A 23,572-nucleotide genomic window follows, 5' to 3' on the forward strand; every position below is an offset into this window, starting at 1 on the left:
ATGTAGTTTTTTAAAAAAAATTAAGATTCAATGTGAAATGAGAATGTGTAAAACATCCGGACCAAATGCTCTTCAGAAATATGTCTAGCTTATATAATATTCAAGTGCAAATAAGTTCATCCTTGTGTTGCAGTTAGGCTCGATGATGGTGGATCTAGTTTCACAAAACAAGATACTGGCTGTGCTTGGCTTTAGGCTTTAACAGGTTCTGCATTTTGAGGTTTAAAAGAACAGATATTTTTATTATCAAGGTTTTTACCTGGCTTTAAGATTTTTTTCCCTCTGCTTTTAAAAGAGAAATGAATCACATTTTTCTTTTAATCATTTCCAGAACAGTGAAACTAGAATCATGTAAAGTGCATCATGAATTTGATAATGAGTTTTGCACATTTAAAAAACAATTAGTATAGTAGGTAAAAGTGCTACAAAAACTGGTTTTCAAACTTGGAACAAATGAAAAAGGCGCATTTGGTTAAAAATATGCTGTGAGAAAGTATGTAAACAAACTCCAGGTCAACACAGACACAGTAAGCGTAGCACTAGCCTCAAGCCTTGAACAAACTCTGGGAAAAAACAAAATGAAACCATCAGGAAATGGGGAACTTTATGTGAAAACACAAACAGACACAAACTAAATCCATGGAGACAAAAATGACTTTAAAGTAATGCAAAACAAATTCAAGAAATGCAAACAGGAACAAAACATGTCAACAGAATAAAAATAGGGCAGCCAAAGAGATAGACGAAACTCCAAACTGTACAGCAAAGATTTGTCATTTTGTATAAATCTATTTGTGCTTCTGTACTGACAAAATAATATCTGGAGAAAATAAAATTAGCATCACCCTGAAGCCAGAAGGTAGCATGAAGTGTTCTTTGTTTGACAGTAAAATTCTCCTGCATGAAACTCTAATCTCGATAACTCCAAAATAATTCTTGACAAATATGTTTCAAAAACATCTATACTGGCTAACAAAAAGTCAAAAAATTGTTAACAACATGAAGATGTCTTCCTGAAATACAAAAAATGTCTCTTTCTGTGATAACACAGTTTGACTGACCACAAATATATTAATTAATTGGTATAAATTTTACAGAAAAAATAATATAAACCAAAACCAGTGTTGTGTTGTGAATCCAGTGTGGAAACAAAAATGCTTCATGTGTAAAAAATGTGCAATAAATTGCATTGCCATATCATTTTTGACTTGAGGAGATGCACTTTGTGTTGTAAAAATTATCCACAGGAATCACAAAACGAACATGTACACACACATACACACTTCTGCAGGAAAATTACCAAATGGAAAACCAATATTGGTTAAAACAATCAGGAATTTTATTGTCATTTAACCAAATCCTATTTAATCTTTTTTTTTACGCTGCATTATTTTGAATACAAATGAGCCATTAGTAAGTAGCCATTCAAGGAGAATCAAAGCACTTTATGAGACATATGCAACAAATCTCCTCCACTGTTTGCTTGCCTTCATGTGTACAAGCTAAACAAACTTTTCTGGATTTTCAGGATTACTGTGTTCATGAAAAGTTCAAACTAAAAGGTAAATTTATCACAGCGTCTTTTGAACGATCACATAAATCATGCACTTTCTCAGATGCTCTACAGTAAGTGACGCTTTGCATGTAAATACATCTACAAATTGAACATCTTGAACACATTTAATATTGAAATAAAGCTGGCTTTTTAAATCACCTGGTTAAAAAGCCACAAACAGGTCAGATGATAAAAAAGAAAGTCATTATCTCGAGACATTATTTTCAGAGCTTTCTTCAATTAAACACCGTTCAGTTTGTGTGCAACCACTATGATTGACTTCTAATATAAAACGGAGGGATTGGTTTATTTCAACCTGTTCTAATTTCAGCCTGTCTGGTGTAGCCACGGCACTTTGCTGTTAGTTTGTGTAATGATGCAACAAAACAGTGATTATCTTCTCCCAGTTTAATAAAGATGATTATAGATTACAGGCCTGCGTGACTGATTATTGCACTCTAAACAGTCAGAACTGAAAACAGCGGTTATTGGTAATGATGGACATTAAAGGTGCTGGCCAATAAAACGAACAAACTGTTTTGAAATCAGCAAACCCAATGAGTAGCTTGTGAAAGTCTCCGTTTCCTGTTTGACATTTCTAAGACAAAACAAAATGAACAAAGCTTCACATTTGTCTCCTTTGGGTTTTTATTGGTGGATCCTCTAAGAACGTAATTATTCTGACTCACTGAGGAAAGTGTCTCAGTGATTCATCTGTTGCTCTGTAGCAAGTGCTTTTTAACCAGTGTTTGCAAGATCACTGAGCTTGTCTTTTAAAGATAAGCAGATCATTTGCAAGTATTTAACATATTGCAACAACACAGATGTCAGATGCAGCTGAGCTGTTTCTGCTTTTCTCCTATTTTTAATTGTTTTTTTAATACACAAATCAACTGAAAACAATACATTTTAAACTTACAGTCACAACAGTATTCATAACTCAAACTTTATCATAGTTTTGCATTGGAACCTCAAATTTTAATGTATTATTCTGTAATATTATGTGACATTGGCATATAGTACAAGAAGACCTCTTTACGGTGTTTAAACATTGCATTGCATTGAAAGTGTGATATACATAGACACTCAGTCCTTAGCTCTCAAAACAGCTGCTGGTGGTTATGTCTTCTTCTATTTAAGAAGAGACTTTCTTACTTGATTTTTATAAATGCTAAAGCCGAGAAAGCAAATTAAGACCCAACATGTTTCCAGGGAAATAAAAGAGAGCCTATCCATGATGCACTCACTGAGCTCGTCATTAACTGAGCAGCCTACAGGCGGCAGTGAGCGATGCTGGACCTGAGGCTGCGTGCAGTGCGGGATGTATTCATTCAATGTTTGGCTTACTTACTGCGCTCGGGGTGCCATCTGTATCTGTTAGCCTCTGGTGCAGATCAAACGAGACTGTCTGAAAGCAGAAACACAACAACAACAAGAGCAGCAACACGTCAATCAACAGGGGCAACTACAACGGCAGCAGCTAAAAGCACAACAAGAGGTGTCAATGCACAGGATGAGAGCAGAAGCAGGCACAACAGAGGGAGATGGTATTTTTAGATTTTTTTTTTTCCCAAAGAAGGTGGATGTAGTAAAACATGACAAGAAATTTCCTTCTAAAACTGAAATTTTTATACAAAAGTATTTGGAAAGGTTAATGACCTAAAGCCTGAATAAAATTACCGTATTTAGGGAGAGTCAGGTGGTCTGACAGCACAATAACTGTGTGCAAAGATGACAAAAAACAATCTCCACGATTCTCCTCCACTTTGACACTCAGTGACTCAAAAGTTACGTAAACCAGTTTGAGCCAGCAACAGTGAGGTTGCCATTACTGAGGTGACAGATGAAAAACATAGTTTGTTCGGTGCTCTTCAAAGGGTGACTGGCTTTTACCCAACACAGGAGGTAAAGGTGAAGAAATGGGGTCTGGCACCCAAAGCACAGACACACACACACGCAATTAAGAGATTATGAAGTCAGGCTTAATGTGACAGCACGGTCACAGCTGGACTCAAATAGAAAGCGCTTTGTGTTGGTGGTTGTTCAGCACATGAAAGATTAGTCTCACCTCTAAACAGAATGTGAGGAATATTGAAAATAGCTAAAACTGTCCAGTGGGGTGCGCAGATCCCACAGTGACTCAGTGTTTGAGCCAATGGGTGCATTAGACGACCCACACAACAAGGAGTCGACCAGCATCATTGAAATATCCTCTAGTGTCTATTCTAGATGTTTCACTTTCTTACAGATTGATTTTTCTCATTGCACAAAGTTGAACTTTCTTTATTGGTGAACGAATCAGGGAAGCACGCATACCGCTTTTTCTTTTGTTGAAAATAAATTGCTTCTCAGTGTTCGGCCTATTGTATCCTTTCATACGTGCTTCACTAAACCCTGTAAAACCATGGCTCTGATGCTCCTACAAAAAAGAAAAAAAAAATCGTTTTCCTGTTTGCACCACCCGGAGAGCAATAAATAGTAATAGTTTGCAAACCGAGAACATGAAAGACAGCAGGAGAATCTAAGAGCGACACCCAGCAACACAGGCAGCATGAATTTACCTTTTTAGCAGGTAACAGGATTTCCAGCGTGTTATCAGAGCAGCAGTGCCAATACAGGGCACTATTTTCATCCTTCCAGATATAACATCACGCAGTGTGGCTGGTTGATTATTCATTCAGTAAACAATTCGTGATTCACTCTGACACAGTGTGAGATTATCATTTCCTCTTCCAGACACCTGCATAGAGTCAATACGAAGATCCGAGCTGGAAGCAGTTGCATGAACAGCAGGACAAAGACACTTTTATGATGCCTTTGTGAAACCTTACTTTCCTCTCATATCCTTTCTGCAGTACTTTTCTCTCTGTAAATATAATCCAGCAGATGTGTGTTTTGTCCTGGATCTATTATTATTGTTAAAGCACAGAGTCAAACATTGGAGGTTTGATGAAAAACTGATATACTGGTATAATTTCTACTGCTGTTGACAATGGAACAGTGTCGACATTTCAAACACATTTATCTCCTTTAAATAAAATATTCCCACTATAATTTCAATTCATTTTAAGTGACGTAAATAGTGATCAGTTACTTTGAATTGTGCTAGTTGATAAATTTTGAAGCAAACGTTTAAATTTGATCCTCACTAATGTCTTTACTTCACTTTGAGAGAGGAAAGCAGAAGTGAATGAAGCACAAATAACATTGTTCCTCTTACTATGTGTGCGTTTAAAAAAAATATAAAAACAGACCCTCACTGAGTTTAATCAAATGTAAAAATAATTTTTCTTCAAGCCACAGTCACTTCAAGCAACCAGGTAGGAGTAATGGGCTCTCTGGAGCCTGGGGGCCCACAAGTGATTAAAGAACATCTCTTTAAAGGTGTTTCAATCATTGCTGCCAAAATTGAGGTCACTGGATTGTGGGAAATTGTTTTATTTAAACCTGAGTCATTTGTTGTACGAAATCACAGTTGGGCTTAAGGCTGAAGGCTTATTCTAACAAGGGAGTGAGAAAACATGTTCGTCCTCATGCTCCCCCTGGGCAGCATAATGTGTTTTGTTATTCTTTGCTCTTTCTCTCGTAGCTGCTTTCTTTTGCGAAACTCGCCGAGTGCGCTAAGGATCCATTAGGCTTAAAAGGCTCAGTACTGAAAAAAGAGAAGGGCATGAAGGATGGAAGGATGGACAATGAGGGAGATGAGGTGGTGTCTTGATTTGTGGCCGTGTCTCAGGAAAAAGACGAAGGGAAATAGTTAAATACATTTCCTTTTTTGGAACTAAATCCTTCCCTCTTAATCAAAGAAGTCCTAATTTATTCACCCACTTATTAACCATCTCCACACCTTCTCTCTTCTCATCCTGATCTACAGAATCAGGATGCCGATCCTGATCCTCCATCTTGTTTTGATAATTGTAATTATTGAAACAGATATTTTGTTTCAATAATTTTTGTGCAAAAGCTTGGCAAGCGCATGAGTTTAATAAGGCGTTTCGGTGTTGAAAAGAAATATGCAACATTACCGTTTAGTCTCATTAGAGCTGAAATGACATTTAACCAAATTTACTTAATTTATGAGCAGCAGAAATGTTATGACTCAACACAAACCCCTCTAGAAGTGAAATATGGATCTAAACAACTAATCTTGCAGTTCATGAAACAATGTTGTTGGATGGACTGAACTATTAACATTGCAGTGGAGTACTTTATAATGAGCTGGACTAAAGAGCTTTACAAGCACACTAGATGTAAAAACAAATGTAACATTGAAAACAAAGGAACTCAACAGACAGAACTGATTCATTGTAAACAAAGGCCAGTGGATAAAAACAGATCTTTAAAGTTTCTTAAAGTGATTCATTTTCTGAACATATCTAATATGGAACGATAGATTGCTCCAGAAAATACATGCAACACATTTGTGAAAATATGAATTTTACCATATAGAAGAGGTGTTATAATCTAAATAATTGTAGTTGTTAATTATCTATTGAAAAACAAGGTCTTTATGACATTAAAGCTAAATATTTGAGTTAAATTATGTGTCTGACGAGCCTCATGTGAAGCCATTTATCCAGCTGGCAGTCACCACATATTCTTTAAAGCATTTGGTGTCATTTTTAATCCTTCGCAATTTTTGAAGTGAGTCATGTGGATATTTGCTCTTATAAATATCGATCAATTGTGCCTGAAAAATGTTTTCTATTGTTTGCTTCTGCAAACAGGGAGATGTAATTTGTATAGGACTGCACTGCATTTTTGCCCTACGTCATAACCTATATGATTTTCTGCATTTTTGATTGCAGAATGAGGGCCTCCAAAAAGGCACCATTCAAACAAGAAAGGACATCATTTCTAAAGAATCCTCTAAAGTCTCAGTATTGCCCAAACATGCCTGAAACACTAAATAAACACATAACACTAAATTGATTTCAGCTCATGAAGCTACTGCTGGTCTCTAACAACATTAAATGTGCACATTCCTGAATTTATTGTTGAAAAATAATTAGTATGATACCCACCCAATCTCTCATAACAGCAGCAAAAAGACAAACATTCACATAGTCAGCAGAAATGCTTCTATGTCTTTGCAGCTCCAGGCAAAGGCTTGAGGCCAGATTGCCATATGGGCATGAGTAATGTTTTATGCACACAAATAAGTTTAACTTGACAAATGGATAGTGTTTTATTGGGACAAATGTATAGTGAAGGCCGAAACTTCTTTTGCTGATACGTTGTTTTGCCAACTTTGTGAATTGATTAGAAGGACATTAATTCATTAAAAAGGGCCTTGTGAGCTTAGTTCAAAGCAAAAAAAAAAAAAAAAACATGTTTATATTTGCAAGTTAAGCTGTGAAAGTTCTGTTCTAAAAAGTCATATCAAATTATACCAGACTAAATGAGAATGTTATTAAAGTAAAGTTGATGTGTTCTTGTGTTTGCAATCAGAACCTGATCTGGCATGCAACAAGCTGCAGCTAAGCAGATTGCAAATGAAAAACAGTTGCATCATAAAGAACCATGTAATTAAAGACTCTGCTGGAGAAGTTTCAGGATATCAACAACGGTCCAGCAAGCTCCAGAAATACAACTATGGATTCCTCATATTCCTCCAGAGAAATGCACAAAATCACACTGCAAAAAAGTCAAAGCTTAAGAAGTGCATCTGAAGTCCCAGAGAGATGAAATCCTTTGGACAACACGCACAGCAAAGAAGCCCCTTCAATTCCACCCAAGAAAGTCATCAAGGACAGACTAAAGTGCTCTCTGGTGGAAACACAGTATTTAAAAAAAAACCCTCATGTCTGCTGAGGTCTTTTCTGACAGTGGTCCAGTTAGGAGCCCTGTAGAGAACAATGAGGTCAACATGCATTTGGCCTTTGTCAAAGTAAAATTGGAGGAATGGATGAAGCCAATTTCTTCCCAGTCACCAGTAAGTTGAGATATTTTAACAAGATAGAAAGCAAAATATATATATATATTTTGCATATTAAGCTATAGAAACTTAATTTCCAATAGTTTTGGTCATATAGAAAATAATTTGCCTGAGGAACAAAATCTAGCAAGAGTCCAACCAGCCGCAGAGGAAATGTGTTTTGCTAGAACTATGTCGGCCGTGTGGTTCCGCACAAAATTTCTGCTTCTAGTTCTGCCGAAGAGGACAGACAACAACCCAACAGAACAGGTTCTTCCAACAATTTGGTGACGATCTGTGTATTTTCCATCATAATGTCAAAAGTGAAACGTAAAAACGTGGCTTAATTATCATTTAACTAGCAGTTTGAATCTGTGGTCAAGAAACTGTCTGGATCTCATCTCTAAGAAAAAAAAACTTATTGATAAAACAGATAAAGAAACTCATCAACAAACACAAAATTGGTTCATCTTCAGTCTGGATTTTGTCTGGAAAATGATTATTCAGTGTCACAAATTAAACAAAAGACAAATAAACACGTGAAATATCTACATGACTTCACATACATTTGGACGATTTGGTGAGTCCTGAAATCTCACAAAGTAATTCATAGCTCTCAATACACAATTCATCTGGTGCTGCACCAAGATCAGCAGAACAACCATGACTGCAAATCCAAAAGACCTTAGTTTGATCTGTGTGATTAGTCTGAGCACAAAGTTCAATACATTCCCTAGAATGAATAAGCGTCCATTTTAAACTGAGTTTTACCTGAGGCAAAAAAAGAAATTCAAATCACTACAGCCTTAAGTTTACAAATATATTTTAAAATAAATAGTGCTTTATCAGTTTAGGAGTGGGGAGTTCTGCAAATTCATCCGGAGCATCAATATAAATTGTTGCTATCAATCTAGAAGACAAACCAATTTGTAATAGCTGTGTTTGTTACCTTATTCTCGAGACGTCCAATCAGCTCTGCCAGGCGATTGATCTGAGCCTCCAGACCTTCTTTCCTCACCTCTACAGCTCCTACAACAAACACGAGACACAAGACAACCCATCAAATCCATTGGAATACAAAACACATCAACTCACAAAACATGGTTCTAGTTTGTGGCCAGATCTAATGTTGCTGGGTTAGATTTATTCAAATAAATGCAGTCACTAGCTGCTGCAATATTAATGTCCTCTCCTCCAGTGACTAAACATCTAATCCATCAATATGTTAATTTATACTCTTTCTTCAGCCATAACATCCTACAAGATAAACGATTTAAATGATACAGTGAAGGTGCTAGGAATAGTGATACAGTTGAGGTCAGAAGTTTAAATGAACTCATTTCAAGTTCTGACCAGCTATTTCAGCTGTTGTTTTTCTAAGGCGTGATGGTAATACAAGATATAACCGCGTAGCTATGAAACAAGCATATCTTCCTTCAGATCATCCTTTTGTTACGACTCATGATCAACTCAAAGGTCCAGACACAAAAGGGCTGCTTTAAGTCATCTGAACCAACCTAACCCACTGCAGTAGGTATTAAAACACCCCTAAACAAATATGTTATGAAGAATATTTTGACGTTTGGGTGTGAAACAATATTGTTTGCAAACCGAAGATTTTTGCACCTAAAATGATGATCAAGGTTAGTGGTTGCAGTGAAGAAGGCTTTATATCTGAGCCTTCAGATATGCAGACATAAGATGTAAGTCTGCAGTGATAGGTCAGGGTTGTTACGCTAGATAATGAATGTAATATTTTAAATATTACTAAGACTCAAAAACGATCTTTTAGGAGAGCCAGGCCATTTCATAATGACTCCAGCATGTAGACGGGTTTTGATTTCAGCCAGAGGTGTTTCATGTTCGGTTTTTGAAGAAATGGCAAAAAACATAATTTTATCTTCTTATTGCCCCAATTTCAGAACACCACCTCTCCAACTAGCTTGCGCTACTTCCCTCTCCTCTCAAAGACTAATTTCACTTTTCCTACTTGCTCGACTGCCAGCCTGTTTTCATTCCCTGATGGTCATTGTGCAGCAAATTGGAGCTTGGGCTGCCCACTCTTCATTAAAAGCTTTAACAGCCAGTCAATTAGGAGCTTCCTCCTGACATCCTTAACACACGTATGCAGAAGGAACACACTCATCAGCTAAACCACGGTCTGTTACACGACAGACAGCTGCAGATAAAAACCCAGTGGTCATTTTATAGAGTTAGAGAAATAAGTGGCCAGGTCATTTAAAGAAGTGTAAGAAGAATCACAGCCTTCACATTCAACAGTTCCTTAAAAGAAACAGGAGTATTTATTGATTTTCTCTTCAATTAAACCAACTTTGAGTTATTTAGCATTTCCTAATTTAACTTCAGGTGCAGCATTCTTATAAGCTTATATGTTGGTTAGTCTGTCTGTTGCTTTGCTTTAAAACAACAAAAATAGTTCAGTTGCACATCTTTTACAAAAGCACCTTTCCTTCTCCACCTGCATCAGTTAAGAAGAACTGCTGTTTCAGGTGTTATGCAGATTATAATTACTTTAAATAAATTACTGCAAATTGATCACTTTTTAAAAAAAATAAGCCTTCAAAAAATGTGTAGTAATTAGCATAATGGCTATGCCTTGAAGTAACATTTGAGTTTTACTTTTCTGATAGTTCATTTACATATAATTTTCTATTATTTTCTGTGCACAAAGCCTTTATTTACAGCAAATTGGGTCTCATTTCAGATGCTGTTTCATTTCAGAGAAAAGTTTCAAACTTCAATGAAAACATGTCTGCACAAGACAATTCTCTCACTTTAAAAAGAAATATAAGGAAATCAGTTTCCATAACATGAAGTAAAGTCAGACCCATGGTTGATAAATTCACACGTGATGTACTCACAGAAAGAGGTAAGATTTCTAGAAAATATTCAAGTTGTTCTTTTGTTCTTCTCTGACTTTCTACCTCTCCTTGTAAGCCAACATCTGTACTTGCTCTGAGGCTCCTGCTGGCTGCAGAAAGAAACCCGAAAGAACCTGCAGATAGTTTAACAAACAAAAGCAGTTACTTTTACTAATTTTATTAAATCCTATGTTAGACTAGACTCCCTGTGCTTTATGCCACAAGTGCTCAGTCCTTCGCATAAGTGGTTCTATTAATTTCATTCTGCAGCCCTTAACAACCAGATTTTGTTGTCCTATTTTCCATTGAAGGTTTTTGGATGCTGAAGCACTTAAACTCATTTAAGCTGAACAGATGATCTTAGTGAGAATCTACTTCTATGTCCTGTTGCAGACAGTATATTGGTTTCAGATCAGCTCGTTCAGCCATTCAAAAGCAGGCATATGCTTTGATGCAAACAATTCAACAGCAGGTGTTGCAGGATTTAGGATTGCTGTCCTACATTTTTTAGTCTACAACTAATGATCCTTCCAGAATCAACTTAAATTTAGCTGGATTCATCCTCCCGTCAACTCTAATTGGCTTCTAAGGCCCAGTAGAAGAAAATCATACCCAAGATACTGATGCTACCATGTTACGCAGCATTATTTTTCATCTTCTAATGGCACAGTGGTGCAGTTGGTACCACTGTTGGGAAGGTCCTGGGTTCAATTCCCGGCCCGGGGTCTTTCTGCATGGAGTTTACATGTTCTCCCTGTGCATGCGTGGGCTCTCTCCGGGTACCCTAACTCTCATCAGCTGAAACCACGGTCTGTTACACGACAGACAGCTGCAGATGAAAACCCAGTGGTCATTTTGCAGAGTTAGAGAAATAAATGGCCACCAGCAGCCCTGCTGACCCTGCTAGGGACAAGGATGTTAGAAAATGGATGGATGGGATTTTGCATGTAGGTTAAGATGCTCTACTTTGGCCTCATCTGAAGAAGAACTATTTCTAACAAAATAGAACTACTGCTAAGAAAATAGTTCTACTTCGGTTTGTTTGTTGCAAACTTTAAATGGCATAGCTTTCTTTATCTTGACATAATGGACTATTTGTGTTGTGAAATTAACTCTACATGGACCCTTGATCTCTACAGCTCCTCCAGATTTATCATCTTCCCCAGCCCAGTGTGCAGGTTTAGTTAATAACAATATGTTGGTAGGTTTGCAATATTGCCAAATCTTCACTCCACTTTCTCAACAGACTAAAGAATGATTCGCTGTAATGTGACAAAACCTGTAACCTGTAAGGACTATGAATATGTTTCTGTAAAAGGAAACATTGTTTATTCATAAACATGCAAAACCCGAGTGTACTAAGAGCTGCAGTTCAAAAAGAAACCTCAGGACATTCATAGGTAAAACTTTTAAGTTCAGTGAATGCTTCACTCAGAATGGGGAAGCTTTGAGGTATAGCACACAATACGGCTCCTCAGCTTAAAAGTGGATATTCTTATCTTGCATATTCTTACATAATTCTCATTTCTTTGTTCTGTTTTTCATGCCGCTTCTCTCCTACCCGCTGCCTCCCTCCCCCCATCTCACTTAACTGAAGAGTGGATGCTTCACAAACGACCGAAAAAGAAAGGAAAAAAATAATAAAATAGAAAATGTGCGCAATATGTGCTACTGCAGCTTGAAAAGAGGTAATAAAAGAGTCCTTCAAGGCAGCATCATTTGTGTGCACTGCAGTATAGAAGCACTGTATATGGGGACACAGGATTTGAGAGCAATTAGTTAACATTTCCTGACAAACACAAACCTGGCCGTTCAGAAGAGTTGGGGACTAAAACAGAGCATCATAAACAGACAGCTGAAGGTTGAGTTGAAGGAGAAGAAAAAGCCAAGATCACTTTTTGTTTTTCAGTCTGAATACATTAAATGTGATCTCGAAAACCAGGAAATGGGTTCCATTTTGGAAAATTATTTATTAATATTAAAAGTATTTAAGAGCTCGATTTTACGAATTATGCTTCACAGCAGAAGCCCTTAGCAACATGTTTCAGTGACATCAAATCTCTTCATCAGGTTATGAAAGGAGAGCAATAACCTGAATTTATTGCTGGAGCTTAGACAGAAAAGAGCCACAATCAAGCAGCTCTTCAGCTTTCAAACGTTGCTGATGTCGTCCAGCCGTTCTGCTGGTGAATAGCAGGTAATGTGTTACCCTGTGAAGAAATTAGCCATTATTGCCTCTCAGAGATGCAACAGTGACTGCATATAAGGATGGAATCCCTTCAATTTAAAGCATAATTTGTTCACATTCTATCCGACTGGCATTTATCGTGCAGAAAATTTTAAATTAATTTCCTGTGACTGAAAAGTGTGCTGGATGTGTGAATCACAGATGCCCACATGTTTGGAATGCACGTGAAAATACACTGTGGGCCAAATTATTTTGCAAGTGATATGTTCTCAGATTTTCTTAAATGGTCAATGCAAATGATGGTCAGTATAATGTCCAAGTCATGAACTAGTACAGTATGAATCACATTTTGCATGAGAACAGTATTTTTTTCAAAAATATAAAACTCAAACTGCACTGTTCCAAATTATTATGCACAGCAGATTTTCTAAACATTTTAGGGATTACAAAGAACTGCAGTCATTCTTTGAATGTGCAGCATTAAGTGGTCACATGTCCTAAAATCAAAAACTATTTCAATCAAAAACATCTTAACAGACCGAGTTACATGATAACACAGGACCATCATTGATATCACCTGCATAATTCTTGCATCCATTGAACTTGTGAGTTTGTGGAAAGTTTCTGCTTGAATTTCTTTGCAGGATGTCAGAAAACCTTCCCAGAGCTGCTGTTTTGATATGAACTGCATTCCACCCTCAGATCTTCAGCTTGAGGAAACTCCAAAGATTCTCAATAGGGTTGAGGTTAGAAGAGGATGGGGACCGCACCATGACTTTCTCCCCTTTTTATTATGCCTTTATCTGTACAAACCCATCTTTGTTCTGAATCAGCCACAAATCTCTTCACAGTACCATAAAGCTTCAGTTTTTGTTAAATATCTAATGTTTTCATACCTTGCCATACAGCACTACACTATCTGATTGTTTTCGTTAGCAGAGATCCTTTCTCTTTCCCATATTGCTTGAAACCTGTGGCCTGCTTAATAATGTGGAACATCCTTCTTAAGTAGTTTTCCTTTAATTGAGCCACCAGACAAACTAATCAACCAGCTCTATCAAATTAATTATAATGATTCAAAGAGCCGTGACACACAATACCACCTATAAATTTAATAGCCCAGCAAAAAAATGTAATCTTTATGACATTTAAATCCAATTTGCATAATAATTTGAACACAGTGTATAACTGTGGAGAAAGTATTTGTTTGCAACAAAAGTGTGAAATGGAGTGAAAACATAGAGCCTCGCTGTAATCCTGTTTGCATAAATACAACTGCACTATGACCAAGAGCCCAGCGGTAAGTCTTATATTGGTCCATATTACATACGCAACCATGCACAAGTTTATACCACCACTTATCTAATTGCTTCCAATTAGATTGACTTTATTATCTATTAAAAAGGCCCCTGATAAGTAGCAAAGTCTGTTTTAAAGTCTTTGACTGTTTCTTCATTGTTTCTTCAGTCCGATCTTTGTACCTAACAGCATTTCAAGGCAGCAGACAAGTTCAGTACTGAAAACGTTCTCCAAACCCATCAGAATACAAGGATCCACAGCTGTTTTTGGATGAAAAAACCCCTCAATGACACACAGCTATAATGATAGTGCAAATGAGATGGTATGAATTGAGATTTATTTTCAGGTTTCTGCCTTTTTTTTATAGCAAACTCCTCTGACAGGTGAGTGTTGAATATCCAGAATCACAAAGTTTGACCTGAAAGTTTAAAATGTATTTAATTTATGTTACTAATGATACTCAAAAAACAGGGAAAACACCCACATGATGTTAATATTAAACCTGTACATCTGGCAAAAACTTTATTTTCTGCAGCCTTAATGCCAGAAAGCAGGAATAAAAAATTATTTAGATCATCATCATTAGTAAAAAGTTATAACACCCTCATTAGGTATTTATGATCAGCACATGGTGCCTCTAATTTAATGAGAGAACAGATTTCTGACACAAAAGCTCCACTTCAGTGTCAAAGTGTTTTTGAAAATGCTTCAGAAACTCTTTTTAATTTGCCCTTCAGTCAGATGATAGTAGAGATTTAAATAGAGAATTAAACTCAGTTTTCCATTAAAGAAAAGCTGAGTTGAAGAAAGGCAAACATGTAGAAGGTGTTCGCAGCTCAACCTTCATCCTCTCTTCATTATCTGCGATTCTCTTCTGTTATTAAAAAAGCTTTTTCATCAGGAGAGTCTTGGGGACACAAAATAAATAAATATATTTTATTGAATAAATTGGTTTGACAGCCGCTTGGTTTGTTTTTATACCTTCCACATAAATATATTTGATTAGCTGTGTTTTCTTTACTGCATTTGCAAGACTATGACATTAGAAGAGATGCAATAACCATTAGTTTGTCACTGTCGAGTGTTGTTTATCATCTCTGACTCGGATTGTTTTAAGATGTCTAATTTTATGTTTCAAACTGGAGAGAGCAATATTTCTATGAGGAGGGACTTGTACACAAAAAAGTGACTTTTCTTAAAATGAAGTTTTACTATAAATTAAGCTCAATCACAGAAACAGACAAGCTGCAAAGACTAACTGATATCAACTTCTAATTTGATTATTTACAATTAACTGTGTAGATCATATCCTGACCTCCATATTTGACTATTTAGGGAAGGTCATCATCCAGAGAACGGTTTAAAAATCTCTCCTGGATGTGTTTCTATGGCAGGTTTCAGAAATATCCGACTGGGATGAAACTGCAGGTCAGACCCAATACTAATACCATGGACTATGCAATGCCTTGACAAAGTAGTCATGCATCTAAAACTCTTGTATTTTGTGATGTTACAACCAAAACCTCAATATTACTACCTAAATATAATCCAGCTCAACCAAATATTTCAGAAGTCACATGATTAGCACATTGAGTCTACATGCCTGCAAAGCATAATTGTGAAAACAGTCATCAAAACAAACATTACATCTTTGAACAATGCATTACTGATTAATGCATCATGTGACATTATAAAGTGTACAGCAGAGCTGAAACTCTACCAAGACTCAGCTGTCTCCCTAAACGGACGAAGCTGAGCGAGAATTAATCCTACAATCAATCAAGGGTCCTCACTAACTGGAGGATTGTGAGACATAAAACTGATGACTTCACAACCAGAGGATGCCACACAAATTCACACCTTACTTTGGTTTGGTTGGCTTAACAATACACTTTTGAAAATGTTCCAAATCACCAGGAAAACAGTGAGCAGTAATAGCAGCTGCTTCCAGTTTATGCCTCAACCAGGAGGGAAGAAAGACAAAGAAGAAAGAAATTAATCTTGTTCAGTTGGCTTATTCACAACTAATATCAAAATGGGAGCAGCACCAAATGTATGCAAACTTTGAATTTCAATTCCCTTTTTTGCAAGGAAGGAAGGAAGGAAAACAAGGAATAAGTGAAGGAAGGAAGAAAGGAAACTGCTGACACATGATCGCAGTGGGAAAAGAGTCACAAAAGATTTAACAGAACTCATTAAATCAGAGCTTTAAACTTTAGCTCTAAAAAAACAGGGTGCTCATTTTTACTGTTTGCTCTGACTCAGCCAAAAGCAATGAAGCTTAGTGTTTGGAGCTCCATGGCACATCAAGGTAATGACCCAGAGCTGCGAGAATAGGATCTGGATATATTTAGAGGTGAAATATTCTGCAATGGTAGACTTTGTCACAGACTTGATTCATCTGCATTTCCATTTCTGAAGAGAAAAACTACACTCAGATTAACAAACCATAAGTACAACAGTAAACGGTGCTTCATTTGATGAATTATTTCTTAGGCTTTGCATCTATAAACAGTTCACCAAAACAACATACTGACCCTGAGACACTTTTCACCTTCATGACAACTGCAAAAAAAATTGAAATCTCTCTCATCGACATTCGAGGGTTTTCCTTCTCATGTGATCCACTAATCAACTGGATGTTATTTTCTTCCACTTGTCTCCTGTCAAGCTTGTTTGGTGATTAAGTGTCACCATATTTCCATGACCTTTGAAGTGTCATTTCCCCTAACGAGTAATGTGCTCGAAAGGGCGCAAAGATTCAAGGTGAGCACATGCACCAGTGTCAACAACAAGCTGGTCTAGGACCAAAGGGTGAGCGACTTGAATTTGTCTTGATCTCTGCAGAAAAACTTGAATATTAAGAGCTCCAATCACTCCTGTTTAAATGTGCATTTCAGAAATGTTTCTTAACATGTAAAATAACTTTTCAATCGTTCCTATATTGCAGAGACGTTAAAGCAATATAATCCTTATTTTGTTTTCATGTCACCGTGAGTCTTGATTTCCGTAAAAGGAAGCTGAAGAGATCCTTCCTCTAATATGTCTTTTCTTCAACTCTTTCTACAAATTTATTTTTGATGGGTTTTTTTTTCCATTTTATTTTTTATGGTCTGTTTTTGTGAAGGAATTAGTCATTTTTATCTGTGGAAGGGAATATATAAATAAATGTTCTTTTCAGTGGAAAATATGCAGCAGAAATAACAGATTAATTTAATACAAGCCTTCTTCTTTATCAGAATTACCATTAAACGTGGGGCGTATATGTTGCCTACACTGAACAAGATAATTTGACAAGCTCACCAGGTTTTCCCTCTGCTTCCCCTGTAAGGCACCTTTCTTCTCTTTTTCTAACTCATTATATAAACCCACATCCTTCACCTCTTAAAGAATCCCCTACACAGCCCTTTTCCACTAAAAGGAAGCCCCCGCATATATGTGCAGGTATAGCTGATTGAAGCATTTTGAGGACCAAATCATGTATGGATGAGCATGGTTGAATAAAAACTGCTGAGAGGCAGTGAAGAGTTTGATTTGTGCCCATCCAGAGTGACGCAATCTCACTCAAGCAGATGACGGCAGCTGTCCAGGAGAAACTGTTCGTGTTCATCACCTGAAGCTGTGTTGATGGTCCTGACGGCCTCTCTGGCGCTCACTCTGTTGTTGGGGGGATAATCAGGGACAGTGTTCTGATAGCGCTTCTCTGGCATCCGTGGGCTCACTTTGGCAGGTTGATGACTGAAATATAGAGATGAGGTGAGACAAAATTCAAATGAATGAAGGCGAATGAAACCGTCTGATCCGACTGAGGAAGTACAGACACAGAAAAGATGAAAACTGTGTAGAGAAGAGCGACAGATGTTTTATCCAAAGCAGAAATGACACTGAAACAAGGCCCAGTCTCCATTAAAACCACTGAGAACCAGAGTTTTACATATTAGGCTGTGACATGTGTACACACCCATGGACAAACAGACGGTCACAAGCTCACTGGCTCACCCAGATTGGCCGTGCTGCTCGTCAATCGCATCCACCGCACTTTCCACAGAGCTCAGGAGAGACTGGATCTGATTGGCTGATTCCTTCAGGAGGAAGCGAGTCACAAATTGCTCCACATTGGTTCCCCTCTCATATACCTGAGACGAAAAGCAGAAGATGTATGTTAAATTTTGAAGCTAAAAGTAAGTAATCGAGAAGCATTCAGAGGAATCCAGTGGTTTGAACTCCTTTAGGTGAGATTACAGAGAGAGTGCAGAATTTCCTCGAGTCATTTTGTACCACTGCTATTTGTCTTGACAGTGGAGAATTTAAGGGCACTACGTTTTAGTAAGTAAAAATCCTCCGGTTTAAAGTATAAATGTACTGACTTTTATTTCTCTTTCAACTTTATATTAAGCTCCATTACCATTTATTGTTCTTCCCCATTTGAGCCTGCAGACTCATGATATATGAACGATTATGGCAGCTTGTTAAGTGAGAAAAACTGTGAGAAAGCCCTTGATTGCATATGTTATTATTAGAATAACACAGCCATGTTTGTAAGCCCTATGTAATAAACTGAGAAACGTATTAAAATTATCAGGTAACAAATTAAGAAAGTTATGGATAACCCTGAGCATTCTCTTCATGAAGACAACAGTCTCTTAAGTTGAATGCTTCTTCAGAACAGCTGTAACACAGACTGCTGCAGGAAAAACTTATTGCCCACTGCCACCAATATCTACAACAAATAGTTGAAGAAAATGATATGAATTACAAAATCTACATTAACTTACATTACAGTTTTTAGAAAATGTTTTAGATTCCTTTTTGGTAGAGCTTAAAGGGGATCAATGTCCCTATAAACAGAAATTGTTGCGTTACTATTTAATGTCTAATATTGAGAGACCAGGTTGAATTGACCTAATTTAATAAGTATTAAATTATAAATGACTCACACATTTTGAGAGCCGTGTAAAGTGAATTGTTCAGAACAGGAACACGTGAAGCACTTCAGATAAAACTGGAGTTCTTACTTCAACTCCAATGACCTTATGTCTGCAACATGTTAATTATTTACAGATATGGCTGCTTGCTATATTAAAATCACTCCTCTGCATAGTCAGCGTCCACTGATGATGAGACACAGCTAGCAAGCGGAGGACTTCTTACAAGCCATAACTACAATACAGTGAACTGCAGGCATCATCTATGGCACAGAGGTGTCTTGCAAACTTTAGACACACCTGAATCAAATAAGCACATGATTAGCAGGACTCTGGAGAACCTGACTGCATCTTGTGATTAGTCAGCAAAAATGATTTGGGTATGTTTGATAAAGGACAAATGGAAAAGTTCCAGGGCATCGGCGCTTGAGGAATGGAGCTGCCCATCTCTGATCAATAGTTTTAAATTGTAAAATGGGCAAAATAAGAAAATCTGAAACTCCATCCATTTATCCCCGACTTGGTGTTTCACATGGTAAAACTATTTGGATGTTAAGCAGCTCATTAGTTTCTGAGAGCAAAAATAGAGGAGACAATTATATAATGACTCTTGTCAGATATATAACTAATGTAGACTTGTATAAAATTTAAATGAGTTATCAATCAATAGGGCAGAAGCATTACCAATTTCTTATGTATTATGAAACAGAAAAAAGAACAAAAATGGACAAAAAAAAGTAGTAAGAAGGTTCTTTGGTCATTGACTACATCAATTAGTCCAAATAGCTATTTAAATAAATTAACAAGTCATTCAAGAAGTAGCTGATATAGTCATGCTCCTTTCTCCTGCAACTAATTGGTACATTTCAACTTTATTCCTAATGAAACCAAGAAATTGTGGATTTTTTTTCAGGAAACTTTCAGCAAAAGGTGTAATGCTGAACTGTCAACCTTCCACGTGACAAATGAATCTTTATAGAGTCTTAAAGATCCACATCTTCCTCTCCTTTACCATTCCAGACGACCAGCATGCTTCAGGTGAGTGGCTCTGTGATTGATGGCTCTGATTCAGCTTAGTTTGGGGGCGCCCAAGTCCTCAAGAGTTACGATCCTGCAACTTTTAGATGTGTCTCTCTCTTCTCCGATGCACATGACTCAAATGGTTAAACTCTTACTTTTTAGTAGCTCAAAGACGATTGCTGGTAACAGACGGAGGCCACACTGGTAGGCAACGTCTTGGCACTCAAGTCTTATCTGATCTTTTCCAAGTAGCACTTGGAGCAGTCGCTCTTCAAGATCTTATTTAGAAACAAATCTGATGTGAATTGTTTTAACAAACCCAAACACCTGGCCATAATTGACTACATGTGTCCTCTGAAGAGAGGAGTTAGTCGGTCATGTCAGCCTTTCTGTCAGAAGTTACAGTGCAGTGATTCAGGAAGACAATTAAGGTTCCTGTTCAGTCAGCCATTCTCTCCTGCACGCTAATCAAAGGCAATCTCTCCCACGAGAGGCCAAATCACACACGCCATAGTGACTTTCATTATAACAGCCAACAGGGTATGGACGCACTCGCAGACTTATGCAAACACACAAGCTCATCAGCATCACCTGGTTATAAGTTCATTCATGTGTCTGCAGTCCTATCAGAATACCAAGAGATTTTGTTTTCCAAAAGCCAACGGATTGTTCAACATTTGCTGATGCATCAGAGATAGGCCAATACAGATAACTTGGCTTCAGTCAGGCAGACCCCAACAACAATGGTCCAGATGAATTAGGAGAATAATTGAAGATTATGTCCAAACAATGGAAGACAAAGCTTTCGGGGCTCTGCTGGATTATCCGCTGGGAAGGAAATTACCTGCAAGGGCCCTATTTAGCTCCTGGCACATGACATTCTGTCATTTTACCATTTGTGGCCTCAAGCTTTCGGGGTACATGACAGAAATTTGGAAGGATGAAATAATGTCAGGTAATTAGTATAAACCAAAACCATATTATGTCAGTTTGCTCTGTATTTCAGCGCGTACTGGCACCTGCAGGGCGACTAAAATTAAGACTGAAGCTTTTGAGCCTCCTAGAATTTTTTCTCTTCAAGCATTGTAATCAGACCAGCACATCCTCAAGAATAACCAAAAAATGTTATTTAAGATATCCTTAATGCTCAACAGTTCACACAGAAAACAAAATTGCAGCATCGTTCCTTTTTTTGTGTCACATGTACAGTAGATCTTTTATGTGGGTTTTTGCTCTGCCAAGTTTCCCAGAGGGCTTGGCTACAAATCTCAGGAGATAGAAAACCTACAATCTATAATTCAAACAGACCACTGACCTGAAAGAAAGAGCAAAGTCTGTCCCTGCCAGGTGCCTGAACAAAAAATGAAGTGCAGTGTGAATATTTGAATATTTGTGTCCGTCTCCGCAACTAATTTGTGTTTCAGAGGAAAATATGTGAATAAATTTTCATCTTCCAGGGCTGACCACAAATTCCTACATTTATATCCATTATCGCATGTGCATTAGCCTCCTCTTAATGCACCCACACACAAGCAGTCTTTGGTGACAAGATGGAAAAGGCTGCTTACAGTAGATTTCAGACAGCTGTAATCAGCAACTTTAGAAGGGTTGGTCTGGTCGGGGGAACTCATTTCATCTTTGTTGTCCCAGATGGGTAAAGAAAAAGCTCGACAGAGAGAAAACAACGTGGGCCTTCCAGTTCAACTTACACAATAATCAGTGCAATGAATTTAAGAAAACAAACATGCATGCATATCCTAGCTGAGATACCAGAACAGAAGAATCAGTCAAGCAGGATATTTGATATGATGCCAGTAAAGAAAACAAGTTATTTGTATAAACATGCACATTGTCTGTGCATGTCGTAAAATGCTCAGCATTGTCACAGAAAATTTTAGAAGAGACTAAAATATGTCGTCCAACGTATTTTTCTGTTTATTAAATGTATATGATTGTCAGATATTAGTATTCAGCTTATCAAGGTCTGGCCAGAGCCATGATTCTCAGCTCCAGTCCTCAGGTACCACTGCCCTGCTGCCCTGTTTAGGTGTTTCCCTTCTGTCACACACCTGACTTGAATAAGTGGGTGATTGACAGGTTTCTGCAGCACTTGGTGGCAGCAGAAGATGTCCTATGAATCTGGTGTTGCAGAGCAGAGACACAACTAAAATAGGCAGGGCAGTGGTCTCTGAGAAGCAGAATTGAGAGCATGCTTTCTATCCTCTGCTGGAAAACATGCTAATCTCTCATTCTTGCACAGAACTCATTCCCATCAATTCATAAATTGCCTCCATTTAGTTTACTTAATACAACCTAATCAGCAAAATTAGTGTTTGGCTCTATTCATTAATGAATCTATTTACAGAGAATTTAGTGTGAAACACCAACTACAGTCCAAAAGGCTGGAAATCTAAGGGAATGACTGTATTCCCAATTTTTGAGTAAGGCACTCCAAACTGACCATCCTTCTGAAAAGACGTATTAAAGTAATGATGAAAGTGTTGCACTGATCTACAGTGAGTCTCACATAACCTTGATCTTGGAGTGAAGGAGCTCGATCAGTAAGATTCACACTGAGGTAAACTGCAGCTCTGCGCTTGAACCCAGCCATGTTATAACATTACCTTCTTCAGCCTTCCAAGTGCAACAGCAAGAATCTGTCTTTTTGACATATGACAAACTATTAGATTAACATTCTTTCAAAAAGATAGATTGAAACTGTAGAAAAACCCACGAGAATCACAGCCATTTGGATACAAGTCCCAGAGCAGAAACGTCTCTAAAGCAAAGTCACAAAGCGAGAAGACTGAGGGAGACAGAGTCCAAACTGAGGGAGACAGAGTCCAAACTGCAAAAATATTGATTTAGTCAGATAGTTAAAATAAAGAAATAGCTCTCTATCAATAAAATCAGTAGACTTGATATACAATATTATATTCAAACCCATTGAGACACACTCTTCAGTCGTCAGTTTTAATATTTATGGAAATATGAATAGCCAGATTAGGAGCCCCTCTTTGCAACAGAAAGTCAAGATTAATTTGTTCATCGTGGTTTCTGGTCCAATATAAATGTTCAAGCTGTGAAGCATTTCCTATCTGAGTTCATAAAACAGCAACATAAATAAATAGCTCTTAATTCATCTATGTCTACACGCAGATATTTAAAAAAAAAGCCATCTGCTTAACAGCAACCACAAAAATGGGCAATAGGAAAGAGGATTGTACCCTGGTGACCCTGCAAGCCATTCTCATCACATGCTGCCAAATCTGAAAACCCCAAACAAGAGCAGAAAGGGCATCAGTTTGTATGTGCTGCAGCATTAATAGCAAGCATTTAGCTGTGGATTAGTGAGCAACATTTTCCAAGACCAAAAGCTTTATTTTCTGTACTTTACAATTTGTTCTTTTAAGGCTTTGTATTTCAAACAAAAGTAATAAATGTGTCACCTACAGTGTCACCACCGGATCTGCTGACCCTATTCTTTGCCTTGTTGTTGCACTGCTCAAGTAGCTTCTTACAACCATGGTGTCCAAAATGCCAAAGTGGGTCACGCCACGTAGGAAGTGCTTTGTTTTTTCACAAGGACAATCCCACATAGCAAGATGAGAGAAATCCCCAGCCTGTAATTTCTATCCTGAAGGTTTTCAGCAGTTTATTGTGTTAACACATCACTGATCTTGGAACAGGTTCAGAAGGCAAAAAGAAAAGAAAATCTATGAAGGTGACCTCCGTGATAATTCCTGATGGGACATTATTGTGACATATTAAACCCATTCACTCAGT

The 23,572-nt window shown here is 37.5% G+C and overlaps 1 protein-coding gene across 2 annotated transcripts in view; it reads right to left on the minus strand.

Annotated features, from left to right (window-relative positions):
* The window catches only part of necab2 (N-terminal EF-hand calcium binding protein 2), an 87,126-nt gene that overhangs the window by 22,936 nt on the left and 40,618 nt on the right, over nt 1-23,572 (minus strand). Inside the window, exons 6-9 of one of the 2 annotated variants that reach the window (XM_055032166.1) lie at nt 17,841-17,977; nt 17,455-17,579; nt 8,422-8,501; nt 2,907-2,963 (exon numbers count right to left, since the gene is read on the minus strand). In XM_055032166.1, the coding sequence (XP_054888141.1) occupies nt 2,907-2,963; nt 8,422-8,501; nt 17,455-17,579; nt 17,841-17,977 (399 nt within the window). The remainder of the gene's footprint in view (nt 1-2,906; nt 2,964-8,421; nt 8,502-17,454; nt 17,580-17,840; nt 17,978-23,572) is intronic. The other variant, XM_055032173.1, reaches the window with a different exon arrangement.

This window comes from Poeciliopsis prolifica, unplaced genomic scaffold, assembly GCF_027474105.1.
Source record: "Poeciliopsis prolifica strain line A6 unplaced genomic scaffold, Auburn_PproV2 SCAFFOLD001, whole genome shotgun sequence".
Classification (NCBI taxonomy): Eukaryota; Metazoa; Chordata; class Actinopteri; order Cyprinodontiformes; family Poeciliidae; genus Poeciliopsis; species Poeciliopsis prolifica.